The sequence below is a fragment of the Sceloporus occidentalis genome, unplaced genomic scaffold, assembly GCF_023333645.1.
Source record: "Sceloporus occidentalis isolate IW3139 unplaced genomic scaffold, rSceOcc1.0.p SCAF_2, whole genome shotgun sequence".
NCBI classification, from domain to species: domain Eukaryota; kingdom Metazoa; phylum Chordata; class Lepidosauria; order Squamata; family Phrynosomatidae; genus Sceloporus; species Sceloporus occidentalis.
Window position 1 is genome coordinate 171,584,494 of NW_028316982.1, and position 24,550 is coordinate 171,609,043.

Consider the following 24,550-nt stretch of genomic DNA (forward strand, 5'->3'; position numbering starts at 1 on the left):
GCTTAAGTGCACTGATAAGCGGTATAGAAATGTCCTTGCTATTGCTATCTACAGGACTCCAGTACAGTGGGACCTCGGTATCCGCGGACTTGCCAACCCACAGATTTGAGCATCTGTGGACGGCAAGTCCGCGTTGTCCCCAATAGTGGTGCACACATGCAGCCGTACCACCATTAGGGGCAATGCAACTGAAGTCCTCCCGATTCTCTTCCAGGTGTTGGCACTGGCTCCCTCTGGCCAATGGGGTTCTAGGTTTCACTAATGAAGCCAAGCTTGGGGTAAAAGCCTTGGAGAGGAAGGAAGGAGGGGGAGGGAGGGCGGGAAGGAGAGAGAATGAAAGGAAGGAGGGAGGAGGATTTCAACCCCATTGTTTCTAATAGCGGCATGGCTGCTTTGACATTAAGGACAAGGGGACTTTTGGTATCCACGGGTGTGTGTGTGTTCCAGAATGGTTTCTCCATGGATATGAGGGCCGACTGTATTACATTTACAGTGCCTAAGACATGATGCTTTATTCATATGCTACTGAACATCACCTCTTCTAATTCATTTTAATTCATTATTTAAAACTGTTTTTAGTTTATATTATCTTTTTATATTTCATTTCAGCTATTTTACATTGCCTTTTATACTGAATTCTACATGTTTTGATGTCACTGTTTAGACATTTTATTATATCAAGCATACAAAAATTCTACAAATAAATAACATACTTTAACTTGCATATATTTTATATTGTGTATATTTTATGTGATTTTATATACAGACATTTTTATTGTTTGGGTTTTATAACAGTTTTAAAGGTTTTATCTGTGAGCCGTCTTGGGTCCCTCTGGGGAGAAAGGTGGGATATAAATGAAATAAATAAATAGTGGGAAATGTATACACATCTGTTACTGAAAAGCATTGAGATGTTTAGAATCCAGGAGCACCTCAGATGCTGAAACTCTTGAGATATTACAGCTCCAAACATAAAAGCAACAGGAAGGACAGCATAACAATTCAAAATCTTGTGGAAGTTGGGTTCTTTGGAATTTTATTAATTTAAGCAGGAGAGAGACAGATGCATTCCATGGAAGCAATAAGGATAATAGAATCATAAAATCATAGAGTTGGAAGAGACCACAACGGCCATCCAGTCCAACCCCCTGCCATGCAGGAAATCTAAATCAAAGCATCCCCTAGTCTCTGGAGCAGCAGAAAACAAGCTAACTCCCTCCTCAATATGACATCCCTTCAAGTATTTAAACAGGGCTATCATATCACCCCTTAACCTGCTCTTCTCCAGGCTAAACATCCCCAGCTCCCTAAGTCGTTCCTCATAGGGCATAGTTTCCAGAACCTTCACCATTTTGGTCGCCCTCTTTTGGACACGCTCCAGTTTCTCAACATCCTTTTTAAATTGTGGTGCCCAAAACTGGACACAATATTCCAGGTGGGGCCTGACCAGAGCAGAATAGAGTGGCACTATTACTTCTCTTGATCTAGACCAGGGGTTGGCAACCTATGGCCTGCGGGCCGCATACGGCCCGCCGAGGCCTAGGGACTGGCCCCAGCCCGGTCCTGCCGCCGATTGCCACCTGCAAAAGGCAGCCTCCTCCCACCTTCTCAGCCTCTGTCAAGGCCCAAGCCTCCACAGAGGCCGGGAAAGGGCACGGGGCCCGCCCACGATTGTGGCAATCGCTGCGACCGTGGGCGTCCTCCTCCCTCCTTCCCGGCCTCTGTGAAGGCCCAAGCCTCCATAGAGGCCTGGAAAGGGCGGGGGGGGGGGGGGCCCGCCTGCGATCACGACATCGCTGCGATCTTGGGTGGCCTCCTCCCTCCTTCCCGGCGTCTGAAGGCCAACGCCTCCACAGAGGCCAGGAAATTGTTCTTCAATTTAAATATTGTATATGTTCCCATTTTGTTTTTTCCTTCAAAATATGATGTGTGCAGTGTATGTAGGAATTATTTTTTTATTTTTTATTTAAACATTTTAAAAATTATTTAATTATTTATTTTTTGGCTTCGGCTCCCCAGTTGTCTGAGGGACAGCAACCCGGCCCCGGCTCAAAAAAGTTGTCTACCCCTGATCTAGACACTATATTGATGCAGCCTAAAATCGCACTAGCCTTGTTGGCTGCCACATCGCACTGTTGACTCATGTTCAATTTGTGGTCTACTTGGACTCCCAGATCCCTTTCACATGTAGTCTCGTTCAGTCAGGTGTCACCCATCCTATATCTGTGCATTTCATTTTTCCGCCCTCAGTACCTTAGGATTTCTGGGAGGTATCCTTTTTGCCTGAAATGTAAGATGTTTTTTCACCCATTACTTTTCTCTTTATTATGATTACTTTAACATGATTTATCATGCTCTCTCCCTCCCTTTGTCTCCTTTTCTGGTCACTTTTGTGTCTACCTGAAAGCAATAGCAATAGCAATGGCAAGTACATTTCTTTACTGCTTATCAGTGCACTTAAGAACTCCCTAAGCGTAAAATAAGTGTAAGCTAATTGCCCCCAACAATCTGGGTACTCATTTTAGCAACCTCGAAAGGATGCAAGCCTGAGTCGAGCTTGATCCCTTTTGCTGGTACTGAACTCACAACCTTACGGTTTGTGAGTGTGTGGGTGCAGTACAGGCATTTAACCACTGCACCACCAGGGCTCCTAAAATCCTCACAGAGGAATTCAAGGGTGCATTTGAACTGTTCCCCCCTCCACAGGCCCAGCAAAATTAAACTTCGAAGGATATAGCTGGCTCTTCTCCAATGTATTGAGGTCGATTACATTCCAGTTGGGTATAAATAAAGTGATGGATGGATGGTACCAGTTGCTACTGCTGTCAGGGATCACTCTCCATGCCACGGCTGCTAACCTTACTGAACGTTAACTGCAGTTATCTTTTACACCAAAATCACTACTGTACCTCTTAAGAGGCCCTCCTAATTATCCTTCACCTTAATTAAGGGGCAATTTCTTTTTTAAAAATAATTTTGCACATGCTCACCTATCTGCCAGTCTTCACCCATCAATGCTTCTATTCAACTTTTCTCCCAGTCTTCCCACCCAATATCTAACTAAAATCCTCACAGAGGAATGCAAGAGTGCATTTGAACTGTTTCCCCCACCCCACGCCCAGCAAAGTTAAACTTTGAAGGATATATAGCTGGCTCTTCCCCACTTTACTGTGGCTGTGCAGGTGGCTGACATCTTCCTCTTTTAAGTACCACAAAGGCAAGAAAACCAGGCAGCTTTATTGATTCATGATGGGTTATTGTATGTGACTTGTGTACTATATCTGGATTGTTAACTCAGAGGAATTTAGAATTATAAACATGATTAAATATGGCTAGATTACAACATTGATTCGGTGGGAAGGGACCAGTGTAACAAGGCAGTACTTCAGACACTTACCATCGGACTGCTGAAAGCTGTATGCTTTGAGAGAATGCTTGCCCTTTTAGCCTCCACTCTGCTCCCTGTACGCCTATGAGATTTTGTGCTCTGGTTCCTGTGGATGACTTTAATGCTCTGGTGACTACTAATACTGTCCCGCTGGGACAATGTCCCTGCCTTAGGTGCAGTTTCTTCATCCTCAGAATCACCTTCCTGGTACATAGCTATACGTTTTGCTGTTGAGGAAACAAAAATAAAGATGTTAATATATATGAGAAGGGCAAACAAGTGGTTCTTTTTGTTCTGTATGCTAAAAAGTTTAGGAAGAGAGAATTAGATAAAATTGATGCAAACTGTTTTGGAGATTCAGAATACTAATTTGAATTTATTGCTGATAGTTTTGAAATGCTTTTATATCATTGTTTGTAACAGTATCTGTTCTTGTTTGTAACTTCTTTCTTGCTGCATTTTGTGTACCTTGCAACTATAACTTTGAAATGAAAACTAGAAAATAAAAATGTGAGATAGAAGGAATAGTGAATAGGTTAAAGTGGACTGGATAATATGGCTAACACAATCAACAACCAAGCTGAAATGATTCTTAGACTCAAGAGTTGTTCTGAAATCAGAATTTCAGAGTCCTCAGCAGTCATGCCAGTATGACATGATAGGATATCCAGTCTAACACATATAAATAAATAAATAATAAAATATTTATTTATAGCCCGCCTTTCCACAGATCAAGGCGGGTTACAAAAAGTGCCATTACAAGATAAAAACACAATAACACAGCAAATATACATTAAAATGGCAAAACATCGAATACAATCAAACAATGTAACAATATCCAGCTAGCTTAGGATGTACAACAACAATAACAGTGAGGGGGAAGAAGGGAGGCTGCAAAAGGAACAATTGGGGAAAGCTTGTTGGAACAGGAAGGTTTTTAGCTCCTTCCTGAACCGGTCAAGGGAGGTGGCCGAGTGGAGCTCACCGGGAAGCGAGTTCCAGAGCTGAGGGGCCGAGATGGAAAAGACTCTACGCGTTGTTGTGGCATATTTCGAGTCTGGAACTCTCAGCAAATGCTTCCCGGCCGATATGGAGGGTACCACCTTTTTTGGGAGACAGGGTGTCTCGTACCCCTCTAAGTTGCTGAGGCAACAGCATGGGCACTTGATTAACTTGTACCAGGAAAATGGTTTGATTGAGGTGCCTGTCTGTTATCTCTAGATTACTTACTCCACCGCTGTTTAAATGACAGCAAATGAAAGATGTAGATTAAGTTATTTGATCATCACAGCTCATGGCTTTCAGGCGTCTGTTCTGCATTTCACTAAGCATTCAAAGTAAAAACCACATATAAATGCATTAATTGCCAAGAGGGTCAAGAACTGAAATGTTACATTCAAATGCCTCATACTATGATCCTTAACACAGTACATGAAGGTAATGTAATTATGGGAGATGAACTTAATATACTGAAGCCATTAAAAATAACACTGGCTTATTGTAAATGCTATTTCCACTCATACTTAGGGAAGATAATTTTTGGATTGTGGCTTCCAGAATCCCACAGCTGGCATGGCCAATGGAAGACCCTGGGAGTTCCAAAATTAACTTCTTCAGCCTCTATTCCCACTGCAGATTTTACCATTTGGAAGACAAATTGTAAGTATAGGAGGTGACCCTTTCCTCTGGTAATGCATAATGAAGAGAGGAACATAAAATAGAAGCAGAGCGTATGTGTTACTTCATAAGGCCCTTGATTTAATTCCAAGCATCTGCCTTTAAACGAATATGAAACTGCAAGCCAGACCCCTGACAGACCTAGAAAATGGTTGAGCAGCAGTCAGCATATTGGGCTCTGTGAACCTATGACTTTGGGGCAGTACAGACAGATGGCTAAATGCCACCCCTGTATGCCCCGGGTTGTGCTGCAGCAGCCACACACTGCAGCACTGACCCACTCCCTAAAAGAAGCTGCTCACACGCCATGATGATGCCCCTTCCGGCCAGTGCCGTTTGGGCACTGTGCTGCACTTGCGTCATCATGGCACGCACCATATAGACAGGCACATGCCAAGATGGCACCCAGACACCAGCAGAAGGGCTTTGAGTGTGTGCATGCTCAGCCCTATTTGAACCCTAGTTCAAGTCCAGGGTAGCATAAAGTGGTGGTCTGTGTTGGCCCTTTGTGCCGAGTCAAGTAAAGTGCTCGGTAAAAATCAGTTTCTTTAATGCAGTATAATGGAGTAGTCTTCTACATTAGTCTGGGGACTTTGGCTCTGCTAATGATGCCAGTGCTGATCCATCTTTTGTCACTAGTTATCATGGTTTCAGTTCAAATTACAGTTGTCTTTCAGGAAGCTGAGCCCCATTCAGGATCCAAACTCAATGACACTGATGACTGATGATCTGCTAGTGTACCACCAGCGGGGAACTTCTGGGAAACAAGCCACATCAGCCAAGGAAGTCTGACTGCATCAACAGACCTTAGCACAAGAGTAGGGAGCCCAAGGGCCTGGGACTGGATCTGGCCCTCTTGGGGCTGCAATCCAGCCCTTAGGGGTTGCCCAGAAGTGGTTTCTCAAATATCAGACAGGTTCCGCCCCCATTCTCCAATACAAAAATGTCTTAACATCTTTAAGCTATCATACATTGGCATTTCTGCTCCAATGTTTTTGCCTGTGGTCCTGCCCATCATTGAAATATGACTCCTGAGAACTTCTCTGAAATTGAATTCAAAGTTCAGATTGGAAGAGCTTTCCACATTTGCTGATGGTATTCTCTAACTCTTTAATCAGTTTCCAAGTTAAATATTCTTGGTAGTTTGAGGAACGAAGACATTGTCAACAGCCACCTTCACATCATTCTCTACTAGGCAGGAACCAGTTCTGACCGGCCTCTTATTTAAGTGCACTCTGAAATATTTCCCATGTCATCCCTATTTTTTATTATGTTGTGCAGACTGGAGTTTGAGTATTGCCAGATAACACAGATGAGTCTTAATTGAACATCAACCTTTAATGACTAATATAGCCAAAATAATTAGTTATTTAATTCAGTACATGGCTTTCCTCATTTTCTGGCTCAATGTGACAAGGCTATTACATTCTGAAATAGCTCATAAAATCCACTGGAGCCCATTAGAATACTCCTTTCGCAGTTCAGCCACTCCCTAAAGTGAGCTACATTATTTGTAGCTCAGTCTGGAAAAGACTAAGAAAAGAAAATGCTAAAGGAGCCTGCAAAGATTATTAAAAATAAACAAACAAAAGGCAAAAACCCCCAAAGAAAGGCTAGAAACTTTGCCAAGCATTTTCCACTCAGGATATTACATTAAAATTAGCAATCAAAGAGGAAAGGGTAGGTCAGAGTGCAATAAATACTACACTCCAAATAACTGTGGATAATTATTTTTTGTTTTTAAAAAAACCCTATACCCTACAAAGGCTCATAGAAAAGCTCATTAAGGGTCAAAATAGCTTATGTCTGGTAGTTATCTATTTATGGACTATCATACCAAGTGGTCAGAGCAATAAAAAGATTCTTCTTAGAAAGGCATTTGGATTCTATAAGCACCCATGTAATTGTAAGGGATTACAGATAGCATTTGTGCTGATTTCATTTTGAGTTTATCAAAGGCTTATGTTTGACACCTACTATAATGCCAGTGTATTGTTTTGTATTGCTTTGCATTGTATTGTTTGCCACCTCCATCTATGTTTTTGTTTTTTGCAGTTACAGTTACCTATGGCCTTTCGTTGCGGGGGGGGGGGGAGTGACCTCTGAATTGAAATTGAGTTTAAATTGAATTAGGCTGGAAGAGCTTTTAAAAATTGGTGGTGTTTGTCATACCAGTTGTAAGAGTGACTATAAAACTACTTACAGGAAATAAATAACATGCCTCCCTCTTGTAACAGAACACTTCACTGAAGTGCAAGATCCATGTTGACGCTTCAAAAATATTGTCTTCAATGAGGGGAAATTTAAAGTGAAGGAGCCACAACAGGCCTCTTCAGCTGATTGTGTACTGGAAAGATCTCTTGCCTAGTGCCAATGCCACTTCCACCCAAGGTCTTTATTCAGATTAAGCTCACACCAATGAATAATCCAAAAAAGGCCCTGGGTCTATTGTATGCTAATATCTGTAATATCTATAGTTTCAGACATCTACTGAAGGAGAAATCTTGGAAGTATCCCCTAGAGTAGGGGGATTGTGCAGGTTAAAAATGTATTTGTGTTGTCTGTTGAAGCATAACAAGAATTGCATATTCTTTTCAGGGGCAAGTGGATGTCAAAACACAACTGGTGGACATACTATGTTGGATGTGACTTAGGGGCTGTGCAGACCACCCCTAAAGGGTGGCCTGCAGCCACCTTCAGCAGCACTGGATCAGGGCCACAGCAACCATACGCCGTAGCCCTGATCTGGCCTATCCAGGGCGCAAAAAGGGGCTCAGCTTCCTGAAAGACGTTAAGGTGTTCCTTTTGCGCTGCGTCATGTGGATGCAGTGCCAGAGGAGCACTGTGACGCCACATGACATGTGGAGCAGTGCACGTCATCATGGCACCATAGGGGTGGAGTCAAGGTGTGCATCATATGGATGCCACACTCTGACTCTGTCCCCAGGCTGGCCTTAATGGCTGGTCTGCACAGGGCCTTAGTCTTCAGTAGTATAGTCATAATTTAAATAGTGCTGTTAGACCGTGGCAGAAGGATGGTGTTAAAGAGTGTGATTTGTTGAAGCTTTTGGTTCTTTGGTCTGTGCATTTGCTTCTGAACTGTCTGTTAGCTAATGCAAGCTTTTCCCCAGAGTGTGTTTAAAGGATAATAATAATTTTCTAGGATTGGCAGTGAGTCACTTATGTCTTTCAGGAGTGGATAGACTTCAAGGCAGAGTCTATCCAATAGATGTAAAAGATTTCCACTAACTCAGCTAAAGAATTCTGAGTTTGGGAATCTGGTTTCAGAACCACAAATGAATGGATCTTGCATTCCTTTCACGCAAAAATCCAAACTGGGCAACTCTAAACTTTTCATCAGCAAAAGAATTTGAAGCAAGGTGTGTATGTGTCTGCACCATTTTGTGGGACTCATGAATTGTCAAACCATGTAGAAATTTCAAAGTAGATTTGGATCTATCATCTGCCCACCTGTGACTCAGGAAACATCAGAAAAGACTGAACTGGGATCTGTAAAAAATTATAGCTGGCGCTCATGACCCTAGTCACATTTTTATAATCACAATAACCCTAGAAATTAGGTTAGGCTGAGAAATGGATGACTGGCCCAAAATTACCCAGTTAGCTTTGTGGCTGAGAGGGAATTCACACACTCCTATCTTTGTTCATCATTCTAACCACTATACGATACTGGTGTAAAGCATGGTTTCCTCCTTCCTTAGGGGTCATTTACTGCCATTCAGACCTACATCTTCAGTCCACATCAGCCCTATTAGGGCCTATTTGTCATGCAAAGATGGGCAGAGCAAGCATACCATAGTTAACTCTGTCCCCTCCTGCAAGTCCTATACACTGGATGACAAACATTTGCAACAGGGAGTCTGCTGTACCCAAGCATGATTTTTTAAATCCAGTTTTGTGGCTTACTTACATCATCAGAGAAAGCTGCATGAATAGAGGCTCTCTGATAGGGAGGTCTGTCCTCCAACGGAAGAGGTGAACCTAGCAAGTACATCCCCAATCTCTATCTTATCTGACATCCTTACTATTAAGAGATATGTCACTACAGGAAGAACAACAGATAAGTAGCATGGGAGAAACTGGGGTGATTGCTATTATGCCACCCTATGTAATGTGTCCATACTGTTAGCAACTATATTGCTGGTTTGAAGAGGGCCTAGCATACACCTTTCACCTATGTGTTTTGATTTTGTACTATGAATGGCTCTGTAGCTTTCTGGTGTCTGGTGTTTCACATTTTAGTCCCTTGGTCTTGAAATACTATTTGAGCCTTTCCTGCTTCCTCTTCCTGGAACCTCATTTGGTTTCAAATAATAAATGCTGTATTTGTATAATTGTGTATAAATACTTATATATCATCCAATATATATTATGCATGGTACTGAAGAAGAAGAAGAAAAAGCCCCAAAGCAAACAGACAAAAATGGAGAAAGGACTCAACATGACCTAAGTCAGTGTCAGGACTGTAGAATAACCAGGTCCTGGAATTCACTGCTGCCTAACCAATAAAATTAGTGTTATATTAAAATAACACTTCCGGAGAGCACCAGGGAAGGAGTTCAGAGGGGGGACTGGATTTCTCCCCATGTGAATTCTGCCCCATCAGTGAAAATTTCCTTCACTTCCAAAATTTCTAGTATTTTAGTTTTGCCCCTCTTTAACTGTACACCTGGGGTGCATCCTGAAGAACATCAACATCAAATAGAGGCATGAGCAATTAGGGAGAAAAGGTGAGAAAATGTTCAAGAGCTTAAAAAGTAAGGCTGAAGGTCCAACTACATAATATTTACCTACAGTTTAACAAAGGAACAATAAATAATACATATCAAATCCAAAGAATGCAACTGCAGAAAAAATAACAGAAATATGTGTGCGTGGGTGCACACAGACACACATATATAATTTCTGTTATAGATTAAATCTTAAAACATATTTCAAAAGAAAAAGAGCATACTAAAAGGGACCAGAAATATATTTTACTTTTAGATTGATCACTAGTATATCCAAACATTTGCATACCATAGGTAACATATACAGTAGGTTCTTACCTTACGTGGAGGATCTGTTCTAGACCCCCCACGTAAGGCAAAAAGCATGTATGCTCAAGCCCATTGGATATAATGGGGCTTGGGCTTGTGGTGCGGCTGTGCGCACACCATTCTCCCTTTTACTGTGTGGCTTCAGCATAAGCACACTGTATATAATTTTTAATATAAAGAAACTATTTACAAGCTTGTCATCCCTCTCTACTTGAGCAGAGTTGATTCCTTATACTGGTGGTGTGGGGAACAAGTACAGAGCATGTGTGGAAGTGTCTCATTTGGGTGCTCACAGCAACAATAATACTTTTCATGGTTGCCAGACTTAATGGCACCATTAAGAGGTACAACATTTAGGCAAACTCAAAATAGGTGATGCCCCCAAGTAGTATATAGTGATTACTTGAGTTCCACTGAAGACCTTGCACTGATCACATGTTCTCAGAAGAGCAGTGGTATATTTCTCCCTTTTCAAAAAACTTTCTAAATTTGTATCGCTGGAGGATTTTCTTTGGTGGCAGTGAGCTGTGGTCCCTTTTCAGGAATCCAAACTCACTGACAGCCAATTAGTTTGTTTTGATGATGTGTTGCATTCCAATACAAGTGAAGAGGAAAAAGAAGTCACCGCTATGATGTCCAAATCTGTTTTCCAATGAACTGGAAAGACAGATTGCCAGGTCACTGTTAGATGGAATTCTAGCTATGGGTATTTGGATGTCTTCCTTGAGGGAAGCTAGAGAAACAGATTTTACAGTCCTTTCAAGGCAAGTTAGAAGACATAATGCATGAATGACAGTTGCTGTGTTCCCTGAGTCCCCCCACCATCCCCCATGTTGCTGAGCAATGTGAAAGATGTCATTGGTGGATCATTTAAGAAAACAGAGCCACTTCTTAAGAAATGTAGTGATTGCTTGGTCATCCCTACTAAGTGCAGTTTTGTGGACTGACAATCCCTTAAGAGCAACATTGATCCTTTAGAGGGGGAAAGTCCTAATCACATCACTCTCTTGCCATGTGCTAAGAGTTACACATTAATCTTCTTGATATCTGTCACAGTAGCATGGAGAGTGATGTCTGGGATCTGGTAGCTTTGGAAACCCACTGGAATGCCAAGATGTTGATAGGCAACACCTTTGAAATGGGCCATGAGTTTCCTTAGGATTGTAAAGATAGTTGGTAAGATGGGATAAAAAGATGGGATAGAGATTATGTCTGCTAGTTCCCACAAATTATGGTGGGACTTGTGGAACTCTTATGTGATATAATGTTAAAGATCGCCTTTGTTAACAAGCCATCATTTAACAAATCACAGTTTAAATCCATTTTTGTAAGCCTGTGAATGCCAGCTTGTTTAAATTACAGCTTGTTGTGACAAACCAGGAATAGAGTAGCTACTGTTTGTTTAATTATTGGCTGTGCTATATGTGGTTTATACAAACTATAGTTAACATGAACTGATTTGTGAACATAAGATCTGGAACATAAATCTGACTGTATTATAGCCAGGGATGCTACAAAAACCTCCTATTTATGTTTGGATCAAGTAGGTATTTAGATGGTAGAAACAGATGTTGACTTCTAACAAATGGGAAGAAAAAAGAGAACCAGGCCTTTGAGTTCATCCTTTCATTTGGTTAAGATGTAAATTCTCCTTTGATGTTTGGCAAGTATTTAATAGCATTTAGAAGTATGAGAGGTCGCCTGATCTTTACAATGATTTTAAGTATTCACCAATGTACTGCACTTGGGACATTATGTTCTCTCCATCTATTCCTTCAAACTTCCAAAAATGTTTTTCTATGAACCTTAAATTCCACAAGATGCTATGTTGGGACAGTTGCCAGTGTCAACATTTCTGCTTCTTGACGTCTGATGTTTCTGGACTTTCCTCAAACAGAAGGCTCTTTCTTAAGAGCAAAAATGGTATGTACCTTTAGGAACCACTGGTGACCAAAGTCCTTTCCATACAAGACTACTGAACAGCATATGGATCTATGTATCTCCATAGGGGTGTGTGTGTGTGTGTTTGAAAACTCAGTGGCTTGGATCCTAAAGTAAGTACTTTAGGAAGTTCACGGAAAGCACATTTCCTGTCCATTCTTCATGCCACATAAGCCCCTATCCAAATCTTCTCTGGAAAGGAGAGGAGAGGCATCCTAAATGATGTGACAAATGGAGAGCTGTTGGGTTAGGGAAGTTGCTTTAAATTGAACTCTGATTCTACACTTAAAGAAATTAATGGCAGGGAAATTTCCTATCCCTTCATTTCTTGTTGTAGCCCCACCTTCCCCATTCACATGACTCATATCATGTTATTCAGAGATGCTACAGCTTAGAGCAGTGGTTCTCAACCTATGGTCCTCTAGATTTTTGAGACTTCAACTCCCAGAATTCCTGAAAAGTGAGCATACTGACCAGGACTTCTGGGAATTGAAATCCAAAACATCTGGAGGCCCAAAGGTTGAGAAGCACTGGCTTAGAGAGATGGCATTATTCAGATTATGGGTGTGAGAGAAATGCCAATGTGTGTCCTGTGAAACAGGAATCTCGGTTCTGTCTGCCTGATTAGTGTTCAGTGAAGAATAAGAGAAGTAGGGTCACCTGTACTAAGATGTTTTTAACAGGGCAATAAAATTGTTCATTTTGAATTCCAGTTACTTAATCATTTTGCTCCATTTACAATTTGGCTGCTTATCTGCAAACATGTTGAAGCATATTCTGCATTGACATTTCCAAATGCCCTGAATCACTGGACCCTCACACGTTCTGCTGCTAAAATTCTTTGCCAGCTCTCTAACACCACAGGACTTCATGCAATGTTTAAAATAGGTTATAAATTTGGCTTGGGCAACTGTGAAACATATAGAGGACATTAAAAACAAAAACCTTTAGGACCCAATAGGGTCTTGTTGTTGTTACATGTTTTCAGGTTAATGGAATGTAGAGTTCATGCAGCCAGGGATCAAATCCTCACTCAGCCATTAAAACTCATTGGATGACCTTGGACAAGTCTCTCTCTCTCTCAGCCTGAGAGGAAGGCAATGGCAAACCTCCTCTAAACAAACCTCACAAGCAAACAATATGACAGAGTTCACTCGAAGACACACAACAATGTTATTGAAATGGTTTATAGTTAACTAGACATAAGACTGGGCTGTATATCTCGAAACTGACTGGAAAGATGCTGTGAAAAAATGTAATCTCACATAGCAATTTCACTGATAATTCATCTCGTTGTAAAATGTGAAAGGTAAATGTGGAGGGGCAAGTTGCAAGAGAATTTAATATTTTATTTTGTTTTTCATTTTGTTCTATCAATGAAAGGACTAAGGAAGTGATATTGTTAGCCTGTTCTGACATCTTTACTCCAGTGTTGGTCTATAGTTTTAAATTTTTATTGGACAACATGGACGTTATGGGGAAAAGCCCTAAACCCACAATGAATGCTTTGTGCAAATATCCTTCTCTAGTACTTATGTTGTGTTTTGTGTGAAATAAAGTAAAATTAGAAAGAAAAAAAAAAGGCTGGCCACAAGTCTGGCAACTTTGTAAGAAGTCCCCAGTTGTGACAGTGGAGGAAGCAGCCAGGAAAAAGAGGCAAAAATTCAGCTAAATCTTAACCCAGGGGCCACAAAGCTAAGACACAGCTAAAACAGAATACAAACAACAGATGCACTCAACTCCAACATGTGGGCTGGGTAAAGGATGACTGAACAGCGACATATGGTACAATGTGGTCCTCCACTTTTTGTTGGACTGCAATTCCTAGAAGCTCAAGGAGGCATGTTGATTTGTTGTATACCGTTAAGTTATTTCTGACTTTGACTTATGGTGATCCTAAGGTGAACATATCATGGGATTTTCTGGGGCTGAGAGTGTGTGACTCACTCAAGGTCACCTGGTGGGTCACCCAGTGGGCCAAGTGAGGAATCATATTCTGATTTCCAGAGTTGCAGTCCCATGCTCAGACCACTGCAACACACTGGCTCCCTGTAACAGGCATGCCCAATGGTTAAGAGAGCATGAGAGCTACAGTCTAACAACATCTAGAGTGTCATGCTCCTCACTGCTGTAGTACAGGGATCCAAATTACTTATCAACACAGATTATTCTTAGATTATCCAGACAAAAACACATAGATGTCAACGTTTCTAAATATATGAATAACGTTGCTACCTTACACTGAGTCAGTCCATTAATTGTTCGTACCCAGCACTGTATACTCTCTTCTCAAGGTCTCCAATACCTCAGCCCTTTCACAGCCCTGTTGCCAAAGATCGTACAATCTAGAGATGCAAAGACTGAACCTGATGCCTTCTACATGCAGAATGTGCTCTACCACTGTGCCATGGCATATAAATGATTATATGCTAACTAGTGGTAGTTGCCAGTCCTTCCAGCTGACATTGTGAAAGTGATTTCAGATTAGAGCCTGAACTTTGTTATCAGACTGTCCTAGAGTGACCAGAAATAAAACAGTGGATAATATTTTTCACAATCATGTTACATAGATAAATCTTTTCAGGTTGTTTATGCATCAAAAAACATAAATTTAGTTTTTCAGATGAGACTAATGTTATGTACACTAAATTAAATGTAGAAGTTCAGCCCTGTCTAGTACTGGGATAGAATTCAAAGGTATAGCCATGTTAGTTTGTAGAATCCGTACGTAGAGATATCTTGTAGTATCTTCAAGACTAACTGAAAGAAAGAAACTGGCAGCATGAGCTTTCGTAGACTTCAGTCTACTTCCTCAGATGCATTACATTAATGCATCTGAGGAAGTAGACTGAAGTCTACGAAAACTCATACTGCCACTTTCTTTCTTTTAGTTAGGGGTGTGCAGACCACCCCTAAGGTGCAGCCTGCAGCTGCCTTCAGCTGCACTGGCTCAGGGCCATGGCAACTGCATGTCGCAACCCCTATCTGGCCTTTCCAGGGCATATAAAGATCTGCAAAAAGTGGTTCTTTTTGCACCCTGAAGAGGGTAAAATAGCTGCAGCTCAGCCACTTTAATGTGCTCCTCTGGGGCTGTGACGTGTGGATGCAGTGCCAGAGTGCTGTGATGCTGCACACCATATGGAATGGCATGTGGCGTCATGCTGCTCTGGGGGAGGAGTTGGGGTGTGCATCATGTTGATGCCATGCCCCGCCCCCGCCCCTAGGCCAGCCTTTATGAGCTCTTAGTCTCAAAGTTGCTACAAGATCTCTCTACATATTAGTACTGGGATGGCAGACTGCCAATGACTACCAGGCACTATAGGCTATATTTCAGAGGAGGGAACTGGTATAACCACTTTTATATCTTTCTTGCCTAAGAAAACCCTATGAAATTCATAAGGTTGCCATAAACTGACAGCTGACTTGAAGGCACATACATACATACATACATACATTATACCTACCATTAGCATCATGGGAATACTCTATGCCAGAAACAGTGCACCGCCGAAAAACCATTTTATTCTCGGTAAGAGTCCCAGTCTTGTCTGAAAATATATACTGAATCTGTCCTAAATCTTCAGTGATATTGAGAGCTCGACATTGTAGCTGAAGGTCTGTTTCTTCATCATATAAATCTTTATCTTGATGAATAAAGAATACTTGGCATATTTTAACAATTTCAATGGAGACGTACAAAGAAATTGGAATGAGAACCTGAAATGAATGAAAACACAGGAGTCATTAATGGAAAAACAGAAAAGGTGGTATAAAAATACGCATGACTTATTTAACTTGTGATGAAAACTGCAACATTCTACTGTACCTTTTTAGAATTTTATATAGTCTGATTTAAAGTCAATGTTAAGTTATAAGAATATCTGCAAATGTTTACTGTGACACATTAGGAAAGCCTATGGAGCAGCTGTAGGGTTGATATCCAGAATTAGACGTGTGGTCTTATTATCAAAGCTTGGAGAGAAGCAAATGTTTTCAGGATAATGAGCTTGAAAGAAGCTAGGAAAAGAAGAAGGAAAAGGGAGTGGAAGAGAGAACAGAGAGTGCAGTCAGAACTGTGCTTGCATAGAAGCTTTTGCCAAAGAGAAAACAAACAAATTAATAGTGTTCTAAGTATGTATAATAGAGTTATAAAGTAGGTCTCTGTCAAGAGTTGTGTCAAGGGAAGACTGCAGAAAACAGTTGTTTCAACAGTAGTATTGGTGCAAATGAACCTTTTTTGCATTTGCTTTGCACAGAGTCTGCTAAGATATTTTCCATTATATCCTTTTTATCCATTTTCATGAAACTTCTAAGGCCACACAGAAGACTTTATTCACAGCAGAATAATTTTCACCTGAATAAATTTTTATTTTTCATTGTATAGAATTCTCAGTAATATACTACCTGAGGAGGTGTCTAGGGCCCACAACAGAAAGGACAAATATACCAGAGGAGACTGTGCTGGTGCCATTTGCGCTGGGACCATGGCAACTGCATGTGCCCAGTCCCAATGCAGGCCACTGACATGGTCCTGGAAGGGGAGGATTCTATCCTTCTTGGCCCGGTTCTTTGCAAACGATGCAGCCTCGGCACAGCTTCAGGCCATGTTCAGGATGTGTGTCATGTCATTTTGCCCATGTGTTTCAGGTCTTGGCATGCAAGTGAGCTACAGAGCACATTCAGATTAAATGAAGGGAGCATCACAAACTAACGCCGTGGAATATATTCATTGACCTGTCATGGGTGAGAGTTTTTCCAGCTTGGGACAGGGCATGGAAGAAAGTAATGGGAGGTAAAGCACTTAGAAATGAGTGAGTGGCAGCTGATGCTCCTTCTAGCTTTAAATAATTCAACGCCAAATATTTCTTGCTATTAGCAAACTAGCCCTAAAAAGCCCAAGACAATAAGACAATGCTTTTTGGTCCTAAAAAACAAACAAACCCTGGACAGCCTCTGTGCCAAAACAGAACCCCTCAGAAACTACTTGGCCTTCTAAATATTCATGGGACTGAATGAGCATTGACAAAGATAGCCTCTCACCTTCTGGTCAATGCCACTGGCCATGCTGACTGAATTATTTAAAAGTAACTTTTGTAACCCCTAAATGAGAACCAAGTGTATGAGTAAAGTTCTCCTAGAAGGGACAATGGAAGAAATTTGGGTGTGGTGTGGCCTGCTGGGCAGTCAGCCATGTACCTGATCATGGGAGGACCTGGCTCTGCCTCCACCTGTAGTATGACACAGTATGATGTCTAAAAGTGGAATGGGGATCTCCCAACGCAAAAGTAAAATTTAGCCTTGAATCCATACTTTATGGCAAAGAATCCATGAAAGGCAGAATTTCTTGACCAAAGACACCGCCTTTAAAATGGATTTTTTTTTATCATATTGAAATATATTTCAGTAAATCATTAAGTTTTAAAATGAAACACCAACATATATTATGTGGTATGGATAGGTTCTGTTGTTTTTATTGCCTGTTATTCAGGGGACTGTCATGGAAAGTGTGTTTTGGTGTTAGTAATGTTTCAAATAAATTTTAAAAACCCAGCAATTTTATTAGTTGGTTATACAGCTGTGATATCTAACATTCCTTTGGAATGTCAGAGGGTCCAAAAAGTTGGGGCCAGACTACTGACTGGGACTGGTTACAAGTAACATATAACTCCCTTGTTGAAATGACTTCACTTGCTACTAGTCTGTTTTTGAACAGAATTCAAAGTGCTGGTCATTCAAAGTACTATAAATCTTATGTGGCTTGGGCTCAGACTGTCTAAAAGTCCATATGAGCCAGTTTGAGTTTTAAGTTCTTTGGCAGAGGGCTGTCCCTTAGTGTCACCACCACCATTTCAGGCCTCTCTGGAAAAGACATGGGAGAGAGACTTCTCAGTAGCTGCTCCCAGGCTGTGGTATCTTCTCCCACAAGAGGTTCACTTGGTAACCTCTCTGCTATCTTTCTACCATTAGGTAAAGACCTTTTGATTTAGGAAGGCTTCTGATTCTTAAAGCAGTGACACAAGGGTGTTTCGAGAATGATATATTTTGCTTTTATCTTTTGTCATTCAATTATGTTTTAGATGTGTTTTTAACTGTTTTTAACCATATATCTTTAAAGAGAGAATTCTTTAATTGCTTTTCAGTTTTTGCAAACTAAGATTTTAGCTTAACTTTATTTTAAATTATTGTTAAGTTGCTTTTGATCCCGTGCCAGGAGAAAGGCAGGGTATTGATTAATTAATTAATATTAATTAATATCTTAATTATTAATTAATTAATATCTTCAATCAAAAAAGTGGTCAGCCCTACAGCTATATCTGTTTTTTTTTAAATAGTGGAATCATATACAGATATACTCAAAAGAAATTCTCTAAGTTCAATGAGACTTACTCCTAAATGAGAGTGCAACTGATTGCAGTCTTATTTGGTTAGATGGCTGATTTATTTTTTATTTTTTTAGCACCGGGTTAACACAAATGTATTTGCAAAAGCAACAGTCAGCTGTCTCAATATGCTGCAGAGCTACCTGATAAACTATAATCATTGTCAAAAATAAATAAACTGCAGCTTGAACTGGAGACCAATATTTTCCATTGCGACCTGGGACATCAAAGACAGGTTTTCTTTTGTCATCATATTGCCAGACCCAGATTCCGTGACCTGCAAAACAGGTGGGAGAGATGGAAATACAAACTAAACATCAAGTGGAAAAGTCAACATGATTCACTTATATACTTCTCCCTTCGGAGACAATACGGCTGCACTCTTTCTTGCACTTTTGTACTATTAATGGGAAGCATTTCTCTCTTTAAAAAGCTTTTCAGAACAGGATAAATAAAATCACAGTGCATTTAAGATCCTCAGAATTAGGTTTAAGACCCTCAGAATTAGGGCAAAGCTCTCCCTCCGCCCTCACCTGGTATGGTCTGTGGATAGAAATAGTTGATGCAGTGGTTAGAAAAAGGAACCTGGAAAATCTGGGTTCCAGTCCCCATGCAGCTAGTGACTTTGAGCTAGTCATGCTTTCTCAGCCTGACTTATCTTACAATATTGCTGCAAGGATAAAATGCTCATTCATGGAAAGTTGGGATAAAAATATAACAAAATATAACAAACAAACAGTTAATTTAAACAACATGAAACTGTTCCATATCCAGAAAAGTCCAACTATAGAAGAACAATACTTTTCATGAAACAAGGAACCCTATATACAAATGCACAACTACCCTTCCCTGTGTTGGAACTACTTTCCAGCTACCTATCCTATACAGCTTAGTTAAGTGTCTGACTATTTCAAACATAGATGTGGAGGAACACTTTTGAACTACAACTCCCAGGACCCTCTAGCTAGGATGCCTAGTGGCTCATTCCAGACACCAAGTTCAGTGGACCACTGGAGAACACTTGGGAAAAATATTACCTCAAGTGTCAGGAGAAAAAAAGGAAGTCAGTAGGAAAAAATCTCACGCAGAACTTCTCCTTATATGTTACTGCTGCTGTTTTTATTTCTACTGTTTATACTGACTGAAAGGGTACACATTTGTTTGGATATGGGAAATGGCTGATGCTACTGTGTATACTGGAGGAATGAGAGCATGCAGTTAGGGCATGCATTCAGCTGTATGTGAGGGAGCATCTACACTGTAAAAATAATGTAGTTGGATTCTGTAGCTCCATCCTATGGACTCCTGGAATTTGTAGTTTTACAAGATCTTTAGCCTTCTCTGCCAGGATTCTGTGGGATGGAGCCAGGATTCTGTAGGATGGAGCCACAGCAGTTAAAGTGATGTCAAATTGCATTATTTTTACAGTATAGATGCATCTTGAGAGACAAGAGGAGGGAGAAAGGAAGAGAGAAGTGAGAAAGAGAGAGCGAAAGACAAAAAGAATTCTTCTTAGGTTCAAATTTAAATCTGAGCCAGAGAAGAATTTGAGGATTTCAAGGAAATTCATCTCTGATCTCCAAAGGTCTTTTAAGAGCTGCAAAGGTTTACTTCTTAGCAAGTTATAGAACTCATACTATTCCTGCATTTTTTAAAAGGTGAAGGTAGAGATGTAAATATGAGAATGAAAAATTTCAAATGTTTTCTCCCTGTTAAGATGGTCTCTCGCATTTTAATTTGATAACATTTTTGCAAAGATTTTACGTGGAAAAAATGTGGGATTTTATTTGCCAAAATAGAGTATTTTTGCTTCATCACTCTATTGCACAAAACAATGTATTTTGTATGAAATACTTTTTGTCTACAAAATAAACCTCCCTCAGTAAAGTTTTTGAAACTGGAAAACAGTCAACTAGTGTGATTTTTATCATTGCTTTGAATCATAGAATCACAGAATCATAGAGTTGGAAGAGACCTCAAGGGCCATCCAGTCAAACCCCCTGCCATGCAGGAAATCCAATCAAAGCATCCCCAATAGATGGCCATCTAGCCTCTGCTTAAAGACCTCCAAGGAAGGAGACTCCACTACACTCCGAGGGAGTGTGTTCCACTGTCAAACAGCCCTTACTGTCAGGAAGTTCCTCTAATGTTGAGGTGGAATCTCTTTTCCTGTAGCTTGCATCCATTGTTCCGGGTCCTGTTCTCTGGAGCAGCAGAAAACAAGCTTGCTCCCTCCTCAATATGACATCCTTTCAAATATTTAAACAGGGCTATCATATCACCTCTTAACCTTCTCTTCTCCAGGCTAAACATCCCCAGCTCCCTGAGTCATTCCTCATAGGGTGAGGTTTCCAGACCTTTCACCATTTTAGTCGCCCTCCTTTGGACACGCTCCAGTTTCTCAATGTCCTTTTTGAATTGTGGTGCCCAGAACTGGACACAGTATTCCAGGTGGGGCCTGACCAGAGCAGAATACAATTACTTCTCTTGATCTAGACATTATACTTTTATTGATGCAGCCTAAAATTGCATTGGCCTTTTTAGCTGCCGCATCGCACTATTGACTCATGTTCAACTTGTGGTCTACTTGGACTCCCAGATCCCTTTCACATGTAGTTTCATTCTGCCAGGTGTCCCCCATCCTATATCTGTGCATTTCATTTTTCTGCCCTAAGTGCAGTACCTTACATTTCTCTGTGTTGAATTTCATTTTATTAGCTTTGGCCCAGCTTTCTAGTCTATTCAGATCATTTTGAATGTTGATCCTGTCCTCTGGAGTATTAGCTATTCCTCCTAATTTGGTGTCATCTGCAAATTTGATAAGTATGCTCCCAATTCTGTCATCCAGGTCATTGATAAAGATATTGAATAACACTGGGCCCAGGACAGAGCCCTGTGGGACCCCACTGGTTATGCTGTACACTGTTTCAGCTGCTACCTTAATGGCGGAGAGTGTTGTATATAAATTGTAAATACAGAAAGAAAATTCTGCTTCCATACACTTAAATGTCATCCAGCAGAGCTAGTTCTCAAACATGAATTTAGTTGACCTAGCTGTGTTTGTTCCAATAAGTGAATTAATAGAATTGTCTATAATTTTTTAATTACTATTTTCTTGACCTCCATATTTTATGCTCCATAACTGAAAGTTAGGGGAACTTACCAAGTGCTGAAAACAAACACATTGTGATAAGTATGAGGACACACCAAAGGACATCGACATTCATTTGTCTTTCCAGCTTACTGCGTTTGTAACGTGGTCCACTGTTATTTAACAAGGCTTTTGTCTCATGCCCTGCCAAAGAAATTGAATTGCATTATCATATACACAGAGAACTACGGGAGATCAAAAGGAATGCAGTGTAAAAATACATAGAAAAGTACATTTTTACCTGCATAGATTACTATTCCTGAGACAGCTTCTGTATTTCTAATGGTACATCCACGTAACAAAAGATTTTCTTTATACAGTGCTACCTTTTCCCCACTTTTATGCACTCTGGGGAAAAAAAAAGAAACAACAACTTATTTATAAATAGCTGCTATTAACTAGAGAGGAGGACACATTTAAATTCTGAAAGACATCTAGGTAGGACAGAAAGATGAGACTTGACATCTTTATAGTCTATAAACAGTAACAATAATTCTTACTTTCCTTCACAGAAAACTTTTGCTCTTCAGGTAGAGTTTTACATAATTTCACATGGATTTTTTCCCCATCTTGTTGAATATGAAGCTTGAAGATCATTTAGTAGTTGCTAAAACCTTGCAGTTAACCTCCTGAATGTGAGGAAATTATTGTTTTTTAACGACCCACAGTGTAATTCATTCTGAAGTGTTTTCAGTCCCACTGCATTCATTTTTATGATATGTTTACAAAGTCAGAGAGATAAACAGATAGATATATAGATAGCTAAAATAAACGAAAAGCCCTTAGTAAATGAAATAATGCACTCTTATATTAACTGCCGGCTATCAGTTATCCTTGCTTACTATGTCAGCAGAAACATGAGCAACTTCTATTTGTGAGAGCACGTGGTAGCAAAAGAAATATCATATATATATATATATATATATATATATATATATATAATGCGATAAACTCCTAACTCAGATTATTTTTTTTAGCTGTCACAGACAACAGCTTAATTGTGAGATGCTGTTGGCCATAGCTACTTTCTAAAATTTCCAGTGCTTTTCATCTTCTTATTCCTGTTTTCATCCCCAAACTATCATATGTATCTGTGGAACCTGGCAGAGTAAGATAAAAAGTCAGGTCAAAGAAAGATTTTCATAAGCTCATATTGGTTAACTCTTCTATCTGATTTAGGATTTCACACATTTCAATAATAAATCAATATATCTGAGTTCAATAATACTAATTTTTGACCATAGCAAGGATAAGAACAGTCTATGATGCAAAATGTTTGTCAGGAAAGTATAATCTTTGCCTAAAATCTTTACCTTAGAGCACCTAGGAAAGAGGTTGCTGGTTCTGCTTATGACCCTTTTGTCCTGAATGCATGATTGACATTATTTGGAGTTTGCCCCTATGCTTCTATTGATTAACACAGAGATTAAAGATACTGTAGTGCTGCACTGATGGTAATGGTTCTTTGCCAGATAGGTTATATGCACAAGAAAGAAAATACATTAAAATGGAGAACTGATAATAGTTATTTTGAAACTATTCACATAACTAACATTGGTGCTCAAAAACTGTAAGTAATTCATATAATCATAGAGTTGGAAGAGACCACAAGGGCCAGCCAGTTCAGCTCCCTGCCATACAAGAACTCACAATCAAAGCACCCCCAACAGATGGCCATCCAGCCTCTGTTTAAAGAACTCCAAAGAAGGAAATTCCACCACATTCTGAGGGAGTGTGTTCCACTGTCGAACAGCTCTTAATGTCAGGAATTTCCTCCTAATATTTTGGTGGAATCTCTTTTCTTGTAGCTTGCATCCATTGCTCTGTGTCTTATTCTCTGGAGCAGCAGAAAACAAGCTTGCTCCACCCCTTCAAATATTTATACAGGGCTATCGTATCACCACTTAACCATATCTTTTCTTTATATATATTTTTAAATGGTGCATTTTCAGGAGAAAGATGTTACTCAAGAGAACTGAATTTTTGCAACTGCAACAAAACAATGATCACTATCTGGTGTTTTGTAAGAAATACACCTGTTATCATTAAAGTATGCCTTTCCATATATGTTTTCAGAAAATATTTAAAACATTATCAAAGTTATTCAATGTCAAATAACAAGTTCATATCTCTGTATAACTTAATGTGAATGTCATATAAACATTTATTCATAAACAAATTATTTTTTCAGTTTAAAATATTGCTTTCTATGAAGCAGAAATGATTCCAGATGAGATTGTAACACCCACATAAGATCTAAACTGTCTAATGTTATTAATGTGTTGCCCTTAACTTTGTAATTTGTAATTTCCTGCTTCACTTTCTTTGCTTTCTGAGACAGTAAATTCACAGAACTTGGGGAAGTTGCTTCTTGGACTACAATGCTCAGATTATGTAAAGAGGTACAATGATGATTTGATTACCAAAAAGCGCAAAAAAAGGTGGGTTTGTGATTGGTGTGTAGACATGGATATGCGTCTGCCTAGGGCAAAGATTGTGGATATTCATACAGCCACACACATGAGCTGTTAAACAGAGAGAGGGAGCAATCCTTAGTCAGAATGAAAGCCACCACCAATGGCATGGGAAAATATAGTTTTGAAATCCTGTTAGAAAAATATAAACTGTTCAGTGTTTTATTCCACTGCAGAGGCCTGAATCCTAATATTAGGCCCAATCAGAGAAGACTCATTGAATAAATGAGATTTACATGAATGTTGACTCACCATTCTATAACTGTTTCAATGGGTCTATTAGATTTTGGTGGCCTTTTTAGAAATGATCTCTCTTCCTTATGATGGACCAACGAGGCAGTAAGAAGTAAGGAATTACATTGCATGGTTAAGGTAACAGTATAAGAAATTAAGAATCTCTCCATCTAAATTTTTTATTTTGCTGTTACCCGCCTTGATCCTCAAAAGGGAGAGGCGGAATACAAATAAATATTTTATTA

The 24,550-nt window shown here is 39.9% G+C and overlaps 1 protein-coding gene across 4 annotated transcripts in view; it reads right to left on the reverse strand.

Moving 5' to 3' along the window:
- Positions 1–24,550, reverse strand: part of LOC149319331 (phospholipid-transporting ATPase VA-like) — a 170,229-nt gene that overhangs the window by 48,106 nt on the left and 97,573 nt on the right. For all 4 annotated transcript variants that reach the window (XR_016280173.1, XM_089511491.1, XM_089511490.1 and 1 more), the window contains 5 exons: positions 21,839–21,945; positions 21,610–21,741; positions 18,590–18,723; positions 15,531–15,783; positions 3,398–3,615 (listed from right to left, as the gene is read on the reverse strand). Coding sequence is in view for 3 of the 4 variants with exons in the window: in XM_089511491.1 (XP_089367617.1) it covers positions 3,398–3,615; positions 15,531–15,783; positions 18,590–18,723; positions 21,610–21,741; positions 21,839–21,945 (844 nt within the window). In the remaining variant the exon portion in view is untranslated. The remainder of the gene's footprint in view (positions 1–3,397; positions 3,616–15,530; positions 15,784–18,589; positions 18,724–21,609; positions 21,742–21,838; positions 21,946–24,550) is intronic.